The following is a 22,269-nucleotide window of genomic DNA, read 5'->3' as shown; positions in this document are numbered from 1 at the left end:
AGCGACTTAGCAGCAGCAGCAGCAGCATGATTCTTTGATTTATTTTGTTGGTATAGGAAAGATATCAAGGGAAATTGTCTTTCTTTTTGCATCTGTTTATCTTACTTTAACTTCCTAGATTCATTTATTTAGTAGTCTATCTGATCATCTTTCTTGGTCAGCTAATTTTCCAATTTCTATGGGAAAATGTACTTTTATTCTTCATCATTTCATCAATTTTTGCAATAATTGTTGTTCACTTGCTGTCATATCCAACTCTTTGTGATCCCATGGACTACAGCATGCCAGGCTTCCCTGTCCTTCACTATCTCCCAGAGTTAGTGGGAGCTCAAATACATGTCCATGGAGTTGGTGATGCTATCCAACCTTCTCATCCTCTGTTGCCTCCTTCTCTTCCTGCCCTCAGTCTCTCCCAGCATCAGGGTCTTTTTCAGTGAGACAGCTCTTTGTATCAGGTGGTCAAAGTATTGGAGCTTCAGCTTCAGCATCAGTCCTCCAATCAATATTCAGGGTTGATTTCTTTTAGGATTGACTGGTTGGATCTCCTTGCAGTCCAGAGACTCTCAAGAGTCTTATCCAACAACACAATTCAAAAGCATCAATTTTTCAGTGCTCAGCCTTCTTTGGGCTTCCCTTGTGGCTCAGCTGGTAAAGAATCCGCCTGTAATGTGGGAGATGGGATTCGATCCCTGGGTTGGGAAGATTCCCTGGAGAAGGGAAAGGCTACCCACTCCAGTATTCTAGCCTAGAGAATTCCATGGACTGTATAGTTGATGGAGTTGCAAAGAGTCTGACATGACTGAGTGACTTTCACTTTCAGCCTTCTTTAAGTTCCTGCTCTCACATCTGTACATGACTGCTGGAAAAACCATAGCTTTGACTATACAAACCTTTGTCAGCAAAGTGTGTCTCTGGTTTTAATACACTGTGTAGGTTTGTCTAGCTTTCCTTCCAAGGACCAAGTGTCTTTTCATGGCTGCAGTCAACATCCACAGTGATTTTGGAACCTAAATCTGTCACTCTTTCTACTTTTTCCTCTTCTGTTTGCCATGAAGTGATGGGACCAGATGCCATGATCTTAGTTTTTTGACTGTTGAGTTTAAAGCCAGCTTTTTTACTCTCCTCTTTCACCAACATCAAGAGGCTCTTTAGTTCTTCACTTTCTGCCACTAGAGTAGTATCATTTGCATACCTGAGGTTGTTGATATTTTTCCTGACCATCTTGATTCCAGCCTATGATTCATCCAGTCCAGCATTTCATATGATGTACTCCTTATAGAAGTTAAATAAGCAGGGTGACAGTATACAGCCTTGACATACTCCTTTCCCAATTTTGAACCATTCTGTTGTTCCATGTCCAGTTCTGACTGTTGCTTCTTGACCCACATATAGGTTTCTCAGGAGACAGGTAAGGTGGTCTGGTATTCCCATGTCTTTTAAGAATTTTCCATAGTCAAAGGCTTTTTGCATAGTCAGTGAAGCAGAAGTGGATGTTTTTCTGGAATTCCATTGCTTTCTCTATGATCCAATGAATGTTGGCAATTTGATCTCTATTTCCTCTGCCTTTTCTAAATCCAGCTTGTACATCTGGAAATTCTCAGTTCACATACTGCTGAAGCCTAGCTTGAAGGGTTTTTAGCATTTACTTTCCTAGCATGTGAAATGAATGCAATTGTGTGATAGTTTGAACATTCTTTGGCATTGCCCTTCTTTGGGACTGGATTGAAAACTGACTTTTTCTAGTCCTGTGGCTACTGCTGAGTTTTCCAAATTTGCTGATATATTGAGTGAGCACTTTAACAGCATTATCTTTTAGGATTTGAAATAGCTCAACTGAAATAGCTCCATCACCTCCACTAGCTTTGTTCATAGTAATGCTTCCTAAAGCCCACTTGATGTCACACTCCAGGTTTTCTATTTCTAGGTGAGTGACCACACTATCATGGTTATACAGACCATTAATCCAGGTCATTAACACCTTTTTTTGTATAGTTCTATATATTCTTGCTGCTGCTCCTTAATCCCTTCTGCTTCTGTTAGGTCCTTACTGTTTCTTTTTTCATGCCCATTGTTGCATGAAATGTTCTCTTGATATCTCCAATTTTCTTGAAGAGATCTCTAGTCTTTCCCTTTCTATTGTTTCCCTTTATTTCTTTGTATTGGTTATGTAAAAAAGCTTTCTTATCTCTCCTTATTATTCTCCTTAACTCTGCATTCAGTTGGGTATATCTTTCTCTTTTCCTCTTGCCTTTTGCTTCTCTACTTTTCTCAGCCTCCTCAGACAACCACTTTGCCTTCTTGCATTTTTTTTTTCCTTTGGGATGGTTTTGGTCACCACCTCCTATACAATATTTTACATTCCACTTTCTATTTTTATAAATTGTTGGTAAAAATCATTCAAAGTGGACTCATGGTTAATCCATATGACTTCTGTGGCTAAGATAGTTACTGTTAACTTTTCTTCAAATATACCTCTAAACTGATATTTATGGTCTAGATTTGGTATCTTAATTGATTAAGGTAGTCACCTAATTATTTTTCTTACATACAGATAGCAGTAGCCTCGCTGGCAAAGGCTTATGTCTTTATTGTCACTGGAACAGACTGGGCAGAAGGAAGGTTTTCTTCTTTAATGTCACCGTGGCAGAATAGGGGAGTTTTTTTCTTGCTTCTAGAGGCAGGTTTCCCAAATTGAGTTCTGTTTTAAGATGCATTTATGATAAAAAAGATTTTAAAGTCAGTTAAGCCGAGTAACTGAGTAACATCATGGTCAACAAAAGAGTCCGAAATGCTGTACTTGGATGCAATCTCAAAAATGACAGAATGATCTCTGTTCGTTTCCAAAGCAAACCATTCAGTACCACAGTAATCCAAGTCTATGCCCCAACCAGTAATGCTGAAGAAGCTGAAGTTGAACCTATTGAAGACCTACAAGACCTTTTAGAACTAACACCCAAAAAAGATGTCCTTTTCATTATAGGGGACTGGAATGCAAAAGTCGGAAGTCAAGAAACACCTGGAGTAACAGGCAAATTTGGCCTTGGAATACGGAATGAAGCAGGGCAAAGACTAATAGAGTTTTGCCAAGAAAATGCACTGGTCATAACAAACACCCTCTTCCAACAACACAAGAGAAGACTCTATACATGGGCATCACCAGATGGTCAACAACAAAATCAGATTGATTATATTATTTGCAGCCAAAGATGGAGACGCTTATACGGTCAGCAAAAACAAGACCAGGAGCTGACTGTGGCTCAGATCATGAACTCCTTATTGCCAAATTCAGACTTAAATTGAAGAAAGTAGGGAAAACCACTAGACCATTCAGGTATGACCTAAGTCAAATCCCTTATGATTATACAGTGGAAGTGAGAAATAGATTTAAGGGCCTAGATCTGATAGATAGAGTGCCTGATGAACTATGGAATGAGGTTTGTGACATTGTACAGGAGACAAGGATCAAGACCATCCCCATGGAAAAGAAATGCAAAAAAGCAAAATGGCTGTCTGGGGAGGCCTTACAAATAGCTGTGAAAAGAAGAGAGGCAAAAGCAAAGGAGAAAAGGAAAGATATAAGCATCTGAATGCAGAGTTCCAAAGAATAGCAAAAAGAGATAAGAAAGCCTTCCTCAGCGATTAATGCAAAGAAATAGAGGAAAACAACAGAATGGGAAAGACTAGAGATCTCTTCAAGAAAATTAGAGCTACCAAGGGAACATTTCATGCAAAGATGGGCTCGATAAAGGACAGAAATGGTATGGACCTAACAGAAGCAGAAGATATTAAGAAGAGATGGCAAGAATATACAGAAGAACTACACAAAAAAGATCTTCATGACCCAGATAATCATGATGGTGTGATCACTCCCCTAGAGCCAGACATCCTGTAATGTGAAGTCAAGTGGGCCTTACAAAGCATCACTATGAACAAAGCTAGTGGAGGTGATGGAATTCCAGTTGAGCTATTTCAAATCCTGAAAGATGATGCTGTGAAAGTGCTGCACTCAGTATGCCAGCAAATTTGGAAAACTCAGCAGTGGCCACAGGACTGGAAAAGATCAGTTTTCATTCCAATCCCAAAGAAAGGCAATGCCAAAGAATACTCAAACTACTGCACAATTGCACTCATCTCACACGCTAGTAAAGTAATGCTCAAAATTCTCCAAGCCAGGCTTCAGCAATATGTGAACCGTGAACTCCCTGAAGTTCAAGCTGGTTTTAGAAAAGGCAGAGGAACCAGAGATCAAATTGCCAACATCTGCTGGATCATGGAAAAAGCAAGAGAGTTCCAGAAAAACATCTATTTCTGCTTTATTGACTATGCCAAAGCCTTTGACTGTGTGGATCACAATAAACTGTGGAAAATTCTGAAAGAGATGGGAATACCAGACCACCTGATCTGCCTCTTGAGAAATTTGTATGCAGGTCAGGAAGCAACAGTTAGAACTGGACATGGAACAACAGACCGGTTCCAAATAGGAAAAGGAGTACGTCAAGGCTGTAAATTGTCACCCTGCTTATTTAACTTATATGCAGAGTACATCATGAGAAACTCTGGACTCGAAGAAGCACAAGCTGGAATCAAGATTGCCGGGACAAAGAGGCCTGGCGTGCTGTATGCAGTCTATGGGGTCGCAAAGAGTCGGACACGACTGAGCGACTTAACTGAACTGAAGCTGAGTAAATCCTGTGTTCTATTTCCGTCTTTGAGATTTACTGTTATATTAGCATAATAAAGATAACTGAGAAGTTCTGCATATTAAAGAAAGTTTGATCTATTGATTCTTAAATTTGTCAGCAAAAATAACAAAATACCCCATCTCTTGTCCTTGAAAGTGAAAGTGAAAAGTTGCTCAGTTGTGTCCAACTCTTTGCAACCCCGTAGACTATACAGTTCATGGAATTCTCCAGACCAGAATACTGGAGTGGGAAGCCTTTCCCTGCTCCGAGGGATCTTCCCAACCCAGGGACTGAACCCAGGTCTCCCACTTTGCAGGTGATTCTTTACCAGCTGAGCCACAAGGGAAGCCCTCTCTTGTCCCTTAATATACATTAATACTTTGCTTCTTGTGCTTCAAAAGGGAGAAGTGTGTCGCTACTGACTTCATTTACTGAGTTAAGAAAATGTGATTAAGGACAGATTCAATTAACTTGTTTATCTTTGTTTAAGATGGCAACTCTGAATACAAGTAATTCAAGTTCCAGTTTGTTTTTAGGCTATTTTAAAGCTCCATAACTTCTTAAGGTCACATGTAAAAGTTTATAAAGTCTTTCACCAGTGACAGAAAATAATAAATTTTAAAAACGAATTTGGCTTAGTTGAGATGATGAAAAGAACTCTCATTTGAAATTTTAAAGTTATTTGAAACATTTTTTAAAATGACTGAAAATTTATTTATTCAAACTGGCTTTAATTTCAAAGTCATAAAAATTCATGTTATTTCAGAGTCCTGAGATGAATGTGACAGTACCAAAGAAGATGTGTAAAAGGTGCGTACATGCTGTAACACATAGTTTAGATATTTATGTTTACTTCATATACAAATACGTACATCTTGATTTCTTTCTTTGCTTTTCATAGGCCATGCATTCTCATACTAGATTCCTTGAAAGCTGCTTCTATACAAAACACAGTTCAGAATTTACGAGAGTAAGTAGTGATGATTTTACTATAATCTCAATAATTGGTAAGTTGCCTTAAGAATTACTTAAAAAATTAGATCAGAAGTTATATTTTATTAAGTACTTAGGTGAGGTCTATAAATCTAATTAATAATAACCCCATTATGTATAAAACATTTCTCAAGGATTTATATCAAAAGTAAATTTGAAATTTGTATTCACAATTGAACAAAAGTAACACTTTAGGAAAAAACTCTTTCACATTCTTATTTTGTGTGTCTGTTGGTAATTTTAAAATTTGCTATAGGATCTGGAAAAAACTAACAACTGAAGTTTACTTTGTAAATATAAGTGACTTATATAAGTTGTAAAAGTTGAGTTGTTGAAAAAAGTCTAGTTTTTAGTTTGAAACTCAGATGATTTTATTAGCATTTTTGAAGCCTCACAAGTTATAATTTGTACTGTTAAGGTTTAAGTGTTTTGAAATGTGGCTGGAGGCAACATATTTGGCAGCAGATGCTTTTACATCTTCGTGAAAGTTTGAAAGTGAAAAGTGAAAGTGAAGTCGCTCAGTCGTGTCCGACTCTTTGCGACCCCATAGACTGTAGCCTACCAGGCACCTCTGTCCATGGGATTTTCCAGGCAATTGTACTGGAGTGGGTTGCCATTTCCTTCTCCAGGGGATCTTCCCAACCCAGGGCTCTAACCCAGGTCTCCTGCATTGTAGACAGACACTTTACCATCTGAGCCACCAGGGAAGTCCTTGTGAAAGTTTACATAACAGTAAAGAAAGTTCTATTCACGTCACTCTACATTTTGTTGATTTAAGGTATTTAGAGGTAGAATGGGAAGTTAAACGAAAAACTCATCGTGAATTCAGCAAAACAAACATGGTGGACCTGTGCCCTAAAGTTCCTAAACAGGATAATAGCAGTGATTGTGGTGTGTATTTACTGCAATATGTGGAAAGCTTCTTTAAGGTATGTAAAGATATAAATAAGTTTTTTATTCACAGTTACTAACATATAATCACAAATTATTGGGCAAGCAAAGAAGCAGGAAAATGTTAGAGGTAATCAAGAAAAAAAAAAAAAAAAGACATAGAACCATATATAACCCAAATATTGGAGTTAAAAGATAAGAACTTTAAAATAATTTGATTAATTTATTGGAGAAAATAGTCAAAGATGAACAATATGGGTGAAAATGGAATCTGCTTTTAAAAAAAGTGTTGAGTGGATATTCTAGAACTGAAAGTGCATACTGATATATCTAAAATTAAGAACTTACTGGCTGGGTTTAATAGCAGACTGAATACAACAGAAGACAGGATTAGGGAACTTTAAAAAAAGACACTAGAAAGTATCCCACTGTAGCTAAGAAAGGAAAAAGCATGTAAAGAAGAGAGCAGCGCAAAAGAGACAAGTATGGTACAGTCAAAAGTCTAATTGGAGTTTACATATATAATTGGAGTCGCAGATGGATTCGAGGCAGAGAGAGAATAAGACAGACAAAGCTGAAGAAAAATTTTAAGACCAAAGACTTGTGTATTGAAGAATCTCAGAAAACCATGAGCTACATAAGTACAATGACAAGAATGGGTATTATTTTCTAGCTCGTCAGAGATTCTATACGAACTGTAGCAACATTAAAAAGAGTTTTAAATAGTAAGGAATCACTTTTTTTTTTTTAACTGTTAGCTTATTACTTCAGTCATAACCAGTATTATTTATGAAGATGGCTGTAGAAACAGGGTATTTTTGACCAGAGGCTTGTTTAGATAATCCTTAAATGTACTTTCAAAGCATGAAGGTTATAGTATGCAGTTACAACTTTTGATATAATTGGGGAGAATTGATTATAGTAGAAGATGGTATACACAATGGAAACCACTAAATGTGTTATTATGTTTTCTTTTTCCTTTTTTATTCTACACTGGAACTGCCTTATAGGATGAGAATTCTGATCTTCTAATACTCTTTCCAAAGAGATTTGATTTTGTTTTTAGATTATCCAGAATGTCTTATTACATAACATATTCTGAATCTGCTATATAATTCTACTTTATGTAGCCCTAGTCTGTAGAGTATACATCTCATTTAGGTTGTAGCACCACTTAAGATTCCTAGGGGGTGGGGAACTCAAAAAACTAAACCTTGTGTTTCACAAATTTGTGCAGTAATATAACAGACAGTGGGTGGAAAAAAACAGGTTTCAGATTGATCACTCAAAACCTGTGGAACTTTGTAACTAGGCCTAAGAAAAACAACATTAATTCTAATAAAAATACTTGCACAGTTAAATCTCCACTGACATATGCTCCTAGAATCACAGTCAGCCCATCATTTCAGCTTTAAACCCTGGGATTCTTAATTTCCTTTTTAAGTAAGTCCTTCTTACACCTAGCTTCTAATAGTTTCATCAGATTTATAAACATGATCTAGGGTCAGTTCAGTCGCTCAGTCGTGTCCGACTCTTTGCGACCCCATGAATCGCAGCACGCCAGGCCTCCCTGTCCATCACAAACTCCCGGAGTTCACTCAGACTCAAGTCCATCGAGTCAGTGATGCCATCCAGCCATGTCATCCTCTGTCGTCCCCTTCTCCTCCTGCCCTCAATCCCTCCCAGCATCAGAGTCTTTTCCAATGAGTCAGCTCTTCGCATGAGGTGGCCAAACTACTGGAGTTTCAGCTTTAGCATCATTCCCTCCAAAGAAATCCCAGCGCTGATCTCCTTCAGAATGGACTGGTTGGATCTCCTTGCAGTCCAAGGGACTCTCAAGAGTCTTCTCCAACACCACGTTCAAAAGCATCAATTCTTCGGCGCTCAGCCTTCTTCACAGTCCAACACGCACATCCATACATGACCACGGGAAAAACCATAGCCTTGACTAGACGGACCTTTGTTGGCAAAGTTATGTCTCTGCTTTTGAATATGCTGTCTAGGTTGGTCATAACTTTCCTTCCAAGGAGAAAGCGTCGTTTCATTTCATGGCTGCACTCACCATCTGCAGTGATTTTGGAGCCCCCAAAAATTAAGTCTGACACTGTTTCCACTGTTTCCCCATCTATTTCCCGTGAAGTGATGGGACCGGATGCCATGATCTTCGTTTTCTGAATGTTGGGCTTTAAGCCAACTTTTTCACTCTCCTCTTTCACTTTCATCAAGAGGCTTTTTAGTTCCTCTTCACTTTCTGCCATAAGGGTGGTGTCATCTGCATATCTGAGGTTATTGCTATTTCTCTCGGCAATCTTGATTCCAGCTTGTGCTTCTTCCAGTCCAGCGTTTCTCATGATGTACTCTGCATATAAGTTAAATAAGCAGAGTGACAATATACAGCCTTGATGTACTCCTTTTCCTATTTGGAACCAGTCTGTTGTTCCATGTCCAGTTCTAGCTGTTGCTTCCTGACCTGCATACAGATTTCTCAAGAGGCAGATCAGGTTCTTGATCTAGGGTAGTCTTCAGCATTTATTTGTTTATTTTCTTGAAGACAGGCAGAATTGTCTTTGCAGTTGCAACTTCCTTGTTAAGCTTAACATAATGGAAAATGTAGCAATTCTTGAAACTACTAAATTGGTTGTTTTCCTAGACTAAAAGAAGGTACTAATGTAGAATTTTCTGTTTTTTATCTGAGATTCTTCATTTACTGCTGACTTTTCTCTTTGTTTTAATAGTACAAAATAGTAACATGTTGGAGAAGATTGTGTTCAAACCAACCTGACTTCTATGTTGTACTGAATCATTGTTTACTAATTCTGTTTGCGCTAATTCACTTAAATGAATTGTAGCAGAACATATGGTGTTTAATTTTGATGTTCGAAAGTTAGCAGTTTAATGAAAATACTCTGAAGTTGATTGTGGTGATGGTTGCACAACTTTGAATATACTGAAAATCATTCGATTGAATACTTTAGGTGAATTGTATGTTATGTGAATTATGTCTCACTAAAGCTGTTATTTTTTTTAATTTTATTTTTAAACTTTACATAATTGTATTAGTTTTGCCAAATATCAAAATGAATCCGCCACAGGTATACATGTGTTCCCCTTCCTGAACCCCCCTCCCTCCTCCCTCCCCATACCATCCCTCTGGGTCGTCCCAGTGCACTAGCCCCAAGCATCCAGTATGGTGCATCGAACCTGGACTGGCATCTCATTTCATACATGATATTTTACATGTTTCAATGTCATTCTCCCAAATCATCCCACCCTCTCCCTCTCTCACAGAGTCCATAAGACTGTTTTATACATCAGTGTCTCTTTTGCTGTCTCGTACACAGGGTTATTGTTACCATCTTTCTAAATTCCATATATATGCGTTATTATATTGTATTGGTGTTTTTCCTTCTGGCTTACTTCACTCTGTATAATAGGCTCCAGTTTCATCCATCTCATTAGAACTGATTTAAATGTATTCTTTTTAATGGCTGAGTAATACTCCATTGTGTATATGTACCACAGCTTTCTTATCCATTCATCTGCTGATAGACATCTAGGTTGCTTCCATGTCCTGGCTATTATAAACAATGCTGTGATGAACATTGGGGTACACATGTCTCTTTCCCTTCTGGTTTCCTCAGTGTGTATGCCCAGCAGTGGGATTTGTTATTTTAAAAAGTTAGCAATTTCTCATTTCTTATAAAAATGAATTTTGAGCGAATTTGAATTATACTGCTAAAGTGATTACATTGTCTTTTCTCTCATTAGGATCCTATTGTTAACTTTGAACTTCCAATTCATCTGGAGAAATGGTTCCCTCGTCATGTAATAAAGACCAAACGGGAAGATATTCGAGAGCTCATTTTGAAGCTTCATTTACAGCAGCAGAAGGGCAGCAGTAGCTAGTTAATCTGTACAAACATGACACAGATGCTCTATACGATTACCGGAAAGCCGCTTACCGGCATTTGTGTCGGCCAGCTCACAGAGAAGAAAATAACTTGCAGTAGTTTTATAAGTCATTGTACATTATTTAAAATATATAAGACATATGATTAGAATTGTTGGGATCTGATAGATGGAGTGCAAATGGGTGTAATATAGATTAATGTATTAGATAGGAATTAAAGTTTCATAAATATTTGATTCAAAATATTTCATAAATATTTTCTGATTAAATATGATTGGATTATGCAATAGTATATGTAATGTGGGAATGTTTTTGTAGATAATACAGCTGTGTGATCTGTACTTCCACATAACTGGGAGTGGAAGGGAGTTAGGTCCTCCCTGGTGCCAGCCCCAGTGCTTGTCAAATTGGTTGACAAGTCACATTGTATTGTAGTTTTATTCTTTGCAGCTCAAGCATGCAGTATGAATACTATGTATTTTTTTTAAAAAAGAATTTAGTATCAAGGCTTCAGAAAATGCCATTTACGGCATCCCTTCTGTATAGCATAAGAGAAAACAATGTTAGGATGGTGATAAGAATTCACTCTTTCAAAGCGCAGCTTATTTTTCTCAGTTGCTAAATGGAACTGTTCCTCTAACTGTTGTTTGTTTTGTTTCTTTTGCTGTCATGTGTGGGGATCTGAGAATTTAGTTCGTTCATTCAGAGTGAATTTGGAGCAAAAAATTTAGCTATCACAAAAAATTGCATATGTAGCTCAACTTAGTTTATTTGAGGTATAGCTATGTAAATATTGACTCCTATCCTACTCTGACATCCCAGAATATGTATACAGTTTCTGTAAGTATAGAAGATAAAACTGGTGTCTTCATAACTTTAATTAAAAAAAAAATCCTCGAATTCTTATATACTAATTGTTAGGACTGAATACATAATTTTATAGCTCTGTTTACCCAGTATTTGTCTGCAAAAGCCAGATTGCTTTCATTGCTTTTATATTTTTCAATTGTAATTTTTAGAGACTTAAGAACCAGATGGAGCATAAGTTTTTATTAAATGTTCTGACAGGTAACAGTCCTGAATTGATGTGATAATGATGGTATTACATATGATTCAACTCTTTACAACCTTCTAATGTTATCAGGAATATTTTGAGGGGACAATTATATTGTATTTTCTCAGATAAGAAATTTTTTTAATAATATTATTTTAATCTTCTCTTTTAGGCATCTCTTAGATTTATGTTGTAACTGTATAGCAGTGAAGGAAAGGCAATTTAAGATGAAGCTAACAATTGGGATGTTTTATTTCAGAATCATGTGACTTGAGTTAAGCCTTAGTGTCCTTATGTTTGTGTCATCACCTTTTTATTGTTAAAGATATTTGTCCTTTGGAGAGTTCCTATAAAAACAGTTATAATTACATGTTTCATTCCCAGTGTCTTTGTTGGGGAGGGAACTTTTTTAGATGACTATTCATTGTTTTGTATATCTAATTTTGGGAAAACAAGTATATAATACATCTTATTGTGACTTCTTAACTTTTGTTTGTATGTTTTTCAAAGAAACCACTGTCCCTTATATGTTTTGAAGATTGTTTAAAATCCATTTTCGTAAATTCATATGGAAATAATGCTTTGAGAATACCAACATTTTATATTAAACATATTTCCAATTCATTAGGCTGAGGTGTAATTTTTTTCCTTACAAAAGGTGACCGATTTTTAGATAGAAATTTTAAATTGTGTGATACTCAGTACATGTCATATAGTTGATGCTTAGATTAATTTTTCTTCTGTTTTAACAGGCATATGCTAATTTTGATTGTCGGTTCAGGGAACATTTTTTGAGCATCTGCTACTATCAGGAAATGTACAAGGTAGAAAAAAATGAATGACAGCTCTTATTCCTAGGTCATTTATAGTCTAATAGGAGAAATGAACACATGAACAGTTTCAGTATGCTTGTTTAAAAAAATCATGGTTTCTTTGGCATCACCAGAGTGTGTTCAGCTTAGGGTATGTGTGTGACTGTGATACTGAGAGCTGGTAGAGAGGTTGCAAGAGCGTTGTCAGTGGAAAGGGAAAGCCTTCTTAAAGAAGCTAATACTGTTTTTATTTCACAATTCTTGGGATAAAAAAACAAACTTGACTTTCTTTTTAAAGTCATAAGCCAGTCACTTAACTAGGATTTAGAAAAAGTTTAATATTTCTGTAATGCTTACACTATCTCTATCATGAGTTATTTTTACTATTCCTGTTCTATTTTATAGATGAGGAAGGAGATAGAGTGGTTACAGTGGAAGATTTTCAAGTTTGTTAATCAAGGAGGGACAGACAGTAGCTTACAAGACAGTAGATTTATTATAAACAGAAACAGCTCCAAGAAAACTGATTTTATTTTATATGTAGTTCTCTATTTCTGATGTAGACAAGTATAGTTGGTCTGGGCATTTTATGCTTCTAAATCAGTTGTAGAGAATATCAGAGAATATGTAAATCTAATAGATGGAGAAAAATTGTAAAATTCTGAGTTGTATGTGTAACATTATTATTTTTGGGGAAACATTATTTTTATGTGGACTGCTTATTAAAGGCAAGGATAGTGTTAATAAAGAGCTTAGCTGACTAGATTAGAACAAAGAAATTGTCTCTTCCCATCTGTCCTAATTAGCTTATCTCTCCTGCTCTCATAGCATGTTAGTTATTTCAGAAAAGAAGGGAGAGGTACTTTGAAAGGACACCATTTTTATTCAGCTAATTTATAATGATGTTGGAATGGTTGTTAGTTCTTAAAGATAAACTTATAAATGTTAGACTTCTTCTGTAACAGTTTGTTACTGGACATTTCAAGGCTTTTCAGTTACAGAGTTTGGCCTCTCCTCCTCCTTTTGGTTTTGGCTCAAATGATTATGTTTCCTCATTTTGGGAAGATTTCTCTGTGTATTTTGATATTTGTCCTGATAGAAGGAAACCTTCCATCGTTAACAGGTATTTAAAAATCTGTGTTACTTTTTAAATTTTTCTTTATATCTGTAGTATATTTTCTCTAAAAACATTATTTGATATGATTGCTGTAAGGAATTGAATCAAATATTACTCTATCAATCTTTAATATTGCTTCATTTAAACTGTGTGATAATTTCTTCAATAATTCTGGTTTTCCTCTTCATTAATGTTTCTTGATTCACACCTTACCTCTTCTTATTTCTTGTGTTGAAATTGAATATATACTTGGTTTCAATAACTAACAGTCTTGAAATAAAGAGGAGGAATTAAATGGAGAAAAAATTGAATACGTCATTCTCTTGAAGCATATAGGCCTGTAATTTGAGCATTGAGTTAAAAATCCAGACATAGTGCAGATGTCAGTTTTTGTTTATTTCCTCTCATTCTGTATCTTCATTCATCATCATCAGTTTTGTTTATGCTTTCACTCTGTAGCACAAACATACTTGTCTTTAGAAGAGATCCAAGAACCCAAGAGTACAGTTTCTTTTCTCCAGACTGACTCAGAATCCACAGATTCTTCTCTATCTGCTAAAAAGAAACAACCTCTGGACAGCAGAGAAACTGAGAGACATTGGTTGCTCAGAAGAAAGCGATCTACTTTATTTCCTAATGGTGTGAAAACTTGCCCAGATGAAAGTGTTACAGAGGCTGTGGCAAACCATGTGAAATATTTTAAAGTCCGAGGTAAGCAAATATTCATACCCTTGGGCTCCATGGTGAAATTCAAACGTAGTTCAAAAACAGTTGTTGTATTTCTTTACAATTCAAAATTTGTCATACTTTTGGTAGAGACTGAACCAAATATTATCTTTCTACTAACCATGGAAAACAGACTTATTAAGAATTTGGTATTTATATAGCTTCAGAGAAAAGTTTATGTTATTTCAAGAGAGGACATGGACATGGTTTAAAATCATTTAAGTACTTTAAAAGTACCAGTTTATCATAAAGTATCACTTGTATGTAGAGTGTAAAAAAAATGGTACAAATGAACTTATTTACAAAATAGAAATAGAGTCACAGATGTAGGAAAAAACTTATGGTTACCATGGGGGAAAGATTGTTGTTCATTCACTAAATCATGTCTGACTCTTTGCAGCTCAGTGGACTGCAGCATGCCAGGCTCCTTTGTCCTCCACTATCTCCTTGTTTGTTGAATCTGTGATGGTATCTTACCATCTCATCCTCTGTTGCCCCTTCTCCTTTTGCCTTCAATCTCTCCCAACATCAGTCTTTTCCACTGAGTCGGCTCTTCACATCAGGTGGCCAAAGTACTGGAGCTTCAGCCTCAGCATCAGTCCTCCCAATGAATATTCAGGGTTGATTTCCTTTAGGATTTCTAGTTTGATCTCCTTGCAGTCCAAGGGGCTCTCAAGAGTCTTCTCCAACACCACTGTTCAAAAGCATCAATTCTTCCACCTTCTTTCTGGTCCAACGCTCACATCTGTACATGACTACTGAAAAAAAACCTGTAGTTTTGACCATACAGACCTTTGTTGGCAAAGTGATGCTTCTGCTTTTTAATACGCTGTCTAGGTTTGCCATGGGCTTCCCTGATAGCTCAGTTGGTAAAGAATTTGCCTGCAATGCAGGAGACCCTGGTTCAATTCATGGGTAGGGAAGATCTGCTGGCAAAAGGATAGACTACCTACCTCTAGTATTCTTGGGCTTCCCTTGTGGCTCAGTTGGTAAAGAATCTGCCTGCAATGCAGGAGACCTGGGTTCAATCCCTGGGTTGGGAAGATCCCCTGGGGAAGGAAAGGGCTAATCACTCCAGTATTCTGGCCTAGAGAATCACATGGACTGTATAGTCCATGGGATCGCAAATAGTTGTACACGACTGAGTGACTTTCACTTCACTTCACTTCAGGTTTGCAATAGCTTTCCTTTCAAGGAACAAACGTCTTTTAATTTCATGGCTTGCAGTCATCATCCACAGTGATTTTGGAGCCCAAGAAAAGAGAATCTATCACTACTTCAACATTTTCCTCTCCTTAATCTTATCTGATGGTATATTTAACCTCCTTTAAGAGGAAGTTCTCAGAGGTCTCTTTTCCCCTTCTAGAACCATTTCCATACTGATTCAGAAACTCTAGTTAAAAGAATGATTTACATCTTGACAACATTTGGTACTTTCATCCTTTGAAAAGATGAATTTTCTACATCTACTTGGTTTACTTTGTGTTGTAGTACTTATGTAGCACAGTCTCAATTTCATGGGTGCATTTTACACAGTTCAGTATGTCTTATTTTTTTTAAGCAAGAACTAAGAAATATTCTTATTGGCTGGTGGGTCCAAATACTGAAACCAGCAGCAATGATTTCAATAAAACTGTTGCTGCTTCTACTTTTTCCCCATCTGTTTGCCATGAGGTGGTGGGACCGAATGCCATGATCTTAGTTTTTTGAATGTTTAGTTCAAACATTTTGTTTGAACTTAGTTCAGTGTTGAGCTAAGTTCAAAATTTGTTTGAACTTAGTTCAAACAGTAGTTTTTAGCCAGCTTTTTCCCTCTCCTCTTTCACCATCATGAAAGGCTCTTTAATTCCTCTTCATTTTCTGCCATTGGAGTGGTATCATCTACGTATCTGAGGTTGCTGATATTTCTCCTGGTGGTCTTGACTCCAGCTTGTGCTTCATCCAGCCTGGCATTTTGCATGATGTACTCTGCATAGCAGTTAAATAAGCAGGGGGACAGTATACAGCCTTGTTGTACTCCTTTCTCTCAATTTTGAATCATGTCCAGTTGTTCAATGTTTAAGTGTTGCTTCTTGTCCTGCATATAGGTTTCTCAGGAGACAGGTAAGGTGGTCTGGTAGTTTGATGTGATTCACACAAAGGCTTTAGTGTAGTCAGTGAAGCAGTAGTAGATATTTTTCTGGGAAGGGGGAAATGAATATTTCAACATAGGTCTTGATTTTGAGTAGATTTGGAGAGATAATTGGATTATGCTGCTAAAACCAGTTGTTTAAACATTGTTTAGATCTACTCACTGTTCAACCAAGGATTTTAGTTCTTTCCACTGAACTAATTCACTCTAATGGTTTGCTGAGTTTTTCCTTTCATAGATAATTTGATATCAATTGCTGTTTGGTATAACACATTTGAAGAATATCTCCATTTACGCAAGAAGCAACTGCACTCAACTTAATGACTTTTGAAATTAACCAGATATTTAGGGATGCTTGGAGTAGGAAGTAATTAATAGTATCCTCCCTTCAAAAAATTATATTAGTAGTTGGACCTTTTAATATATAGCCTATAAACTGTGCATATTTATAGTATATAGTCTGATTAGTTTTGACAAATGTATTGATCCTTAAATTATCACTGCAATTAAGATAATGAATTTTTCAGTTACCTCCAAACATTTTCTCAAGTGCCTTTATAATCCCTTCCTCCCTGAGCACCTCCCTTGACCTAAGAGCTGAGGTAACCACTAATCTGCTTTCTATTACCAGGTATTGTTTGCATTTTCTACACTTATATATATGAATGTATTCATACTATGTACTCTTGTTTAGCTTCTTTTACTCAGTTTAATTGTTTTGAGACTCATCTGTGATTTTTTGATGTAGCAATACTTCATTACCATTTATTTTGGGGTATTATTACATTTTATGGATATACTGCATTTGGGGATATTTGGGTGGTTTTCAGTTATTGGTGATTATAGAGAAAGTGGTCATGAATGTTTGTGAAAAATTTTTTTGTATGAACAATCTGCTTTCATATCTGTTGGTTAATTGGAATGGAATGGATGGATCACATGATAGTTCTATGTTTAACTTTTTAAGAAGTTGCCAAAACTGTTTTCCAGTGTAGTTGTACCACCAGTGGTGTATTGGGACTCTTGTTTTTCCACATCTGTGTAATGCTTGGTATAGTCGGTCTTTTTAAGCTGTAACCATTCTAGTAGATGCAGCTTTCCTCATAGCTCAGTCGGTTAAGAATCTGACTGCAGTGCAGGAGACCTGGGTTCAATTCCTGGGTCAGGAAGATCCTCTGGAGAAGGAAATGGCAACCCACTCCAGTAACCATGCCTGGAAAATCCTGTGGACAGAGGAGCCTGGCAGGCTATAGTCCATGGGGTTGCAAGAGTCGGACATGACTTAATGACTAAACCACCACATTCTAGTAGATATGAAGTGACATCTTATTGTGGTTTTAACTTGTGTTTTCTTGAAGGCTAATGACATTGAGCACTTTTTTATGTGCTCATTTGCCATTCATATATCTTTTTTGGTGAAGTTTCTATCCGAATGTTTTGCTGATTTAAAAAATAATTGGATTATTTGTCCTATAATTGAGTTATAAGAGTTCTTTATGGATTCCAAATTCAAATTCATTGTCAGATATATGTTTTGCATAAATTTTATCCCAATGTTTGGTTTATTGTTTTGTTTTTCTTAACAATGTCTTTTGAGGAACAGTTTTAGATTTTGATATGTCAGATGGGTTTTTTTTTGCTTCATACTTGCTTTTGGTATTGGATCTAAGTTTGCTTAGCTCAGAGTCACAAAGATTTTCTGTTATTTTTTCCTGTAGAAGTTTTATAATTTTTTGGTTTTACATATAGGTCTTTGATCTACTGTGAGTTAATATTTGTATTTGGTGTATATGAGTCAAAGTTAATTTTTTTCGTATTTGCATAGCCAGTTGTTCCAGCATCATTTATTAAAAAGATTATCTTTTCTAGCTTTTGTACATTTGTTGAAAATCAGTCTTCTGTGTATGATGGATCTATTTCTTCATTTTTTATTCTCTTACACAGATTTATTTGTCTGTTTTAATGCCAATGCCTTACTGTCTTGATTACTGTAAGCTTTATAATAAGTCTTTGAATCAAATAGTGCAAGTCCTTCAACTTTGTTCTTTTTAAATCTGTTTGATTATGCTAGGTCCTTTGTCTTCCATATAAATATTATAATCAGCTTGCCAATTTGTACATGGAAAGCTACTGGAATTTTGATTTGGTCTGTGTTAAATCTGTTGATCAATTTGGGAAGAGATGCAATCTTAGCAGTGTTGACTCTCTTGCTCTATGGATGTATCCCCTCATTTATTTTGATCTTTGTCAGTTTCTCTCAGTAGTGTTTTGTAATTTTTAGTGTTTAGATCTTATACATCTTTTTGTCAGATTTATTTCACTTTTTTCATGCTGTTGTTAACAGTATTTTTTTAAAATGGTCTTTGATTGTTCCTTGCTAGTATATAAACATAGAGTTGATTAATGTATTGATCTTTTATTCCGTAACTTTGTAAACTCACGTATTGGTTCTAGTAGCTCTTTCATATATTCTGTAGGGTTTTCTACATAGGTGATTATTTCATGTACAAATAAAGACATAGTTTTATTTCTTATCTTCCAATTTGTATGTCTTCTATTTCTTTAAAAATTTATTTATTTATTTATTTTAATTGGAGGATAATTACTCTACGATATTGTGATGGCTTTGCCGTACATCAACATGAATTGGCCATAGGTAAACATGTGTCCTCCCACCTCTCTCCCCACCCCATCCCTCCAGGATTTCTTTTTCTTGCCTTATGCAGTAAATTGACTGTTCCTCATGTTTTGGGCTCCACAATTCTGAAAGGAAACTGTATTACCCTAAAAAAAGACTTTGTTCCATTCTGGATTTCTCCATACTAGATAAGATGCATAGTCTGAGCCCTAGTACAGGATTCAAGACAGTAGTTTCATAATTTACATTAGAGTGCACTCATTCTGTTGTGTTTTCTGTGGATTTTAACAAATGTACAGTGACATGTGTCCACTGTTACAGTGTCATACAGATAGTTTCACTGCCCTTAAATCCATCCGTTTCGACCTCCTGGATCTTTCCCTCCCCCCAATCCCTGACAACCGTAGATCTTTTTACAATTTATATAGTTTCGCTTTTTCCAGAAGGTATTATCTTTGGACCCATACAGTATGTCGCTTTTTCAGATTGTCTTCTCTTACTTAGCAATATGCATTTATTTATTTATTTTTATTTATTTTATTTTATTTTTTAACTTTACAATATTGTATTGGTTTTGCCATATATCAACATGAATCTGCCACAGGTATACACGTGTTCCCCATCCTGAACCCTCCTCCCTCCTCCCTCCCCATACCATTTAAATGCATTTAAATCTTCTCCACGTCTTTTCATGGCTTGAAGCCTCATTTCTTTTTATCACTGAATTCTAATCCTATCATATGGATATACCACAGGTTATTTGTCCTTTTGAAATATTCTCCGTATCAGCTGTACTTTGCTAAAACATAAACATCGATTTTTTTTTTTTAAGAGAAGTAAAAACCCCTGCCTATGAGGAGGTGAATCAGTTTCCTTTGCAAGGGAAAGGAGTGGGGAGTGCAGATTCTCTTCAGGTCTAGAAAGTTTAAATGGGGTGTACAGAAGGGCTTTGAATGAGAATCATCCCTATGTCCCTGCAGAATAGACACTGTGTGCAAGAGTGTCTCAGGAATCTGAAATAACAGGTCCGTGGTCATTGTGAGAACCCTAAAGTCCTTTCCATAAAAAAATACCTCTGTTTATTTTTCAGTATGCCAGGAAGCTGTCTGGGAAGCCTTCAGGACTTTTTGGGATCGACTTCCTGGGCGTGAGGAATATCATTATTGGATGAATTTGTGTGAGGATGGAATCACGACTATATTTGAAATGGGCACACATTTTAGTCAGTCTGTGGAACACAGAAGCTTAATTATGCAGGTAAATGTAGTAACAAGAAGAAACTACTGTACTACTATAGAAGCACATATACAGAGCTCAGGCCTAAAGGAAGAAAGAGTGAATGCCAGATCCCTACTCTTTTGTTGAATTAGGCTCTTCAGATGACTTACCACAGGGTGGCCAATCTTTGTATCTCTAGATCTGGCCATTATAATTAATAATCATTGTGAAGCCAGCAAGAACCTCAGGATTGTTTATAAATGTAAGTATTTGGAAATAATACTCTACAAAGATTTAGGCTAAGAATATTAATCTGTGAGAATCAAACATTCTTGCCAGAGTTTTGCATTTTGTCAGTTCAAAGTTAAATTGACAACTGATTAAAGATAGAGGGTATAGATCATTGGATAAATGTTTAGTGAAGTATAAATGTGGTTCTTATGCATGAATTTGCTTACGTGGTTTCCTTGTTTTAGATTTAGTTTATTCTTAGCAAAGGAGAAACAAGCATGCATATAGACAAATTATCTGCCCATCTTACCTTTTTCATGTTGCATGTATTCATGGCAAGAGAAGGAAACTGTTTAGATCTATATGATCTATGTGGTAGATTGCACATGCTGTGTGAGAGGCTTCTTATATCCTTCTTCCTTTTATTCAAGTCCTACATGTCCTCAGCTCAGATGTAACCTCCTTCATGAGAAAACAACCCCCAACCCCCATCCTAGCAGATTTAGCTCACATAATCTTTTGAACACCATAATTCTTTATTCATTCTTTAGTATTGTACTTCTTACATTTTATTATTATTAGTTGTATATAATAAAATGTGGGCTTCTCTGGTGGCTCAGTGGTAAAGAATCTGCCTCCCTGTGCAGGAGACATGGGTTCAATCCCTGAGTCAGGAAGATCTCCTAGAGAAGGAAATGGCAACCCAGTCCAGTATTCTTGCCTGGGAAATCCCACGGACAGAGAAACCTGGTGGGCTACAGTCCATAGAGTCACAAAAGAGTTGGAAACGACTTAGTGACTAACAACAATACATGTATATGTTGGCCAGTGTATCAGAAGAGTAGACTAGATTTGACAGGAGATCAGACTAGAGGGGTGGATAGCTTAAGAAGTTTGTAGTTGATAGAAAGCCATTGAAGGGGTGTAAGTTGGCAAGTCGCAGGGGCTGATTGTACAGTTTTGAACTGTAAAATGGTTATTGTGGTTTCTGTACACCAGATGATAGATTAGAGGGGACAAGATGAGCAGAGATCAGTTGCTACTTGAGGCCTGAGGGGATGAGAATCCTACATAAACCATGAAGTAGAGAAAGGGTACATAGGGGATCTAAATAGGAAAAGGATTAGTAGGACTCGGTGACAGATTGGATGGGAGTGGGCAATGATAAAAGCATGACCCTGGAAGCCTCCCAACTTCTAGCTTTGATGGCTACCACTGAGAACTCAGGCAAAGAAGCAGCTTGTAGACACTGACGGGGAGAGTGAGTTTGCTTTTTAATGCATTCTTTTGAGCCATCTTTGAAATGTGAATTGCTTAATATTTAGATATGAAGCCCAGAAGAGTGGTCTGAGTTATAAATACAGCTATAGGGATCACCAGCCTTGAGGTAGTACTTGAAATCATGAGAGGGATTGAGAATGTTACTTAAGTGATCACTGGCTGTCCAAAAACTGAAGGAAGCTCGATTTTACCTTTTTTTAAAAAATTGAAATAAGGTTGATTTACATTGCTGTGTTGATTTCTGCTTTACAGCATAGTGATTCAGTTATACATATATATACATCTATTTTTTTTAGCTTGATTTTAAATATAACAACTGTTTACTCATAGGTGGTGAATTTATGTGGTTGACAATTATTAGAACTCAGAATTCCAGCATTTTAAAAATAACTACCATGCTGGCCTATAAAATTTTAAAGCTAATAGTACAAATTGATTAATTGATGATTTTTCTGTGTTTATATGTATTGAGAGATTAATTAAAGGAAATAAAATCCAAGTTGAAGGTGTTAGATTAAAATTTAGGAAAAAAAAGACTGGCTGAGATTGTTCTAGGAGAGTGTGAAGAGTAAAAAGAACAGTGAG

At 36.4% G+C, this 22,269-nt stretch overlaps 2 protein-coding genes across 20 annotated transcripts in view; both read left to right on the top strand.

Annotated features, from left to right (window-relative positions):
- SENP7 (SUMO specific peptidase 7) overlaps window positions 1–12,154 on the top strand; it is a 184,679-nt gene extending 172,525 nt beyond the window's left edge. For all 11 annotated transcript variants that reach the window (XM_059874759.1, XM_005201227.5, XM_025001795.2 and 8 more), the window contains 4 exon segments: window positions 5,449–5,492; window positions 5,584–5,652; window positions 6,454–6,604; window positions 10,335–12,154. In XM_059874759.1, the coding sequence (XP_059730742.1) occupies window positions 5,449–5,492; window positions 5,584–5,652; window positions 6,454–6,604; window positions 10,335–10,472 (402 nt within the window). In that variant the 3' untranslated portion in view covers window positions 10,473–12,154.
- Window positions 12,155–12,242: 88 nt separating this feature from the next.
- Window positions 12,243–22,269, top strand: part of IMPG2 (interphotoreceptor matrix proteoglycan 2) — a 78,640-nt gene continuing 68,613 nt past the window's right edge. For 7 of the 9 annotated variants that reach the window (XM_024994088.2, XM_024994093.2, XM_024994077.2 and 4 more), the window contains exons 1-3: window positions 12,243–13,465; window positions 13,919–14,170; window positions 20,045–20,211. In XM_024994088.2, the coding sequence (XP_024849856.2) occupies window positions 13,285–13,465; window positions 13,919–14,170; window positions 20,045–20,211 (600 nt within the window). In that variant the 5' untranslated portion in view covers window positions 12,243–13,284. Of the gene's footprint in view, window positions 13,466–13,918; window positions 14,171–20,044; window positions 20,435–22,269 lie in introns of those variants that run through there. The other 2 variants (XM_059890068.1, XM_059890066.1) reach the window with 1 other exon arrangement.

This window comes from Bos taurus, chromosome 1 (assembly GCF_002263795.3).
Source record: "Bos taurus isolate L1 Dominette 01449 registration number 42190680 breed Hereford chromosome 1, ARS-UCD2.0, whole genome shotgun sequence".
NCBI classification, from domain to species: domain Eukaryota; kingdom Metazoa; phylum Chordata; class Mammalia; order Artiodactyla; family Bovidae; genus Bos; species Bos taurus.
The sequence above is the reverse complement of the archived record's forward strand: the minus strand, read 5'-3'. Positions and strand labels throughout refer to the sequence as shown.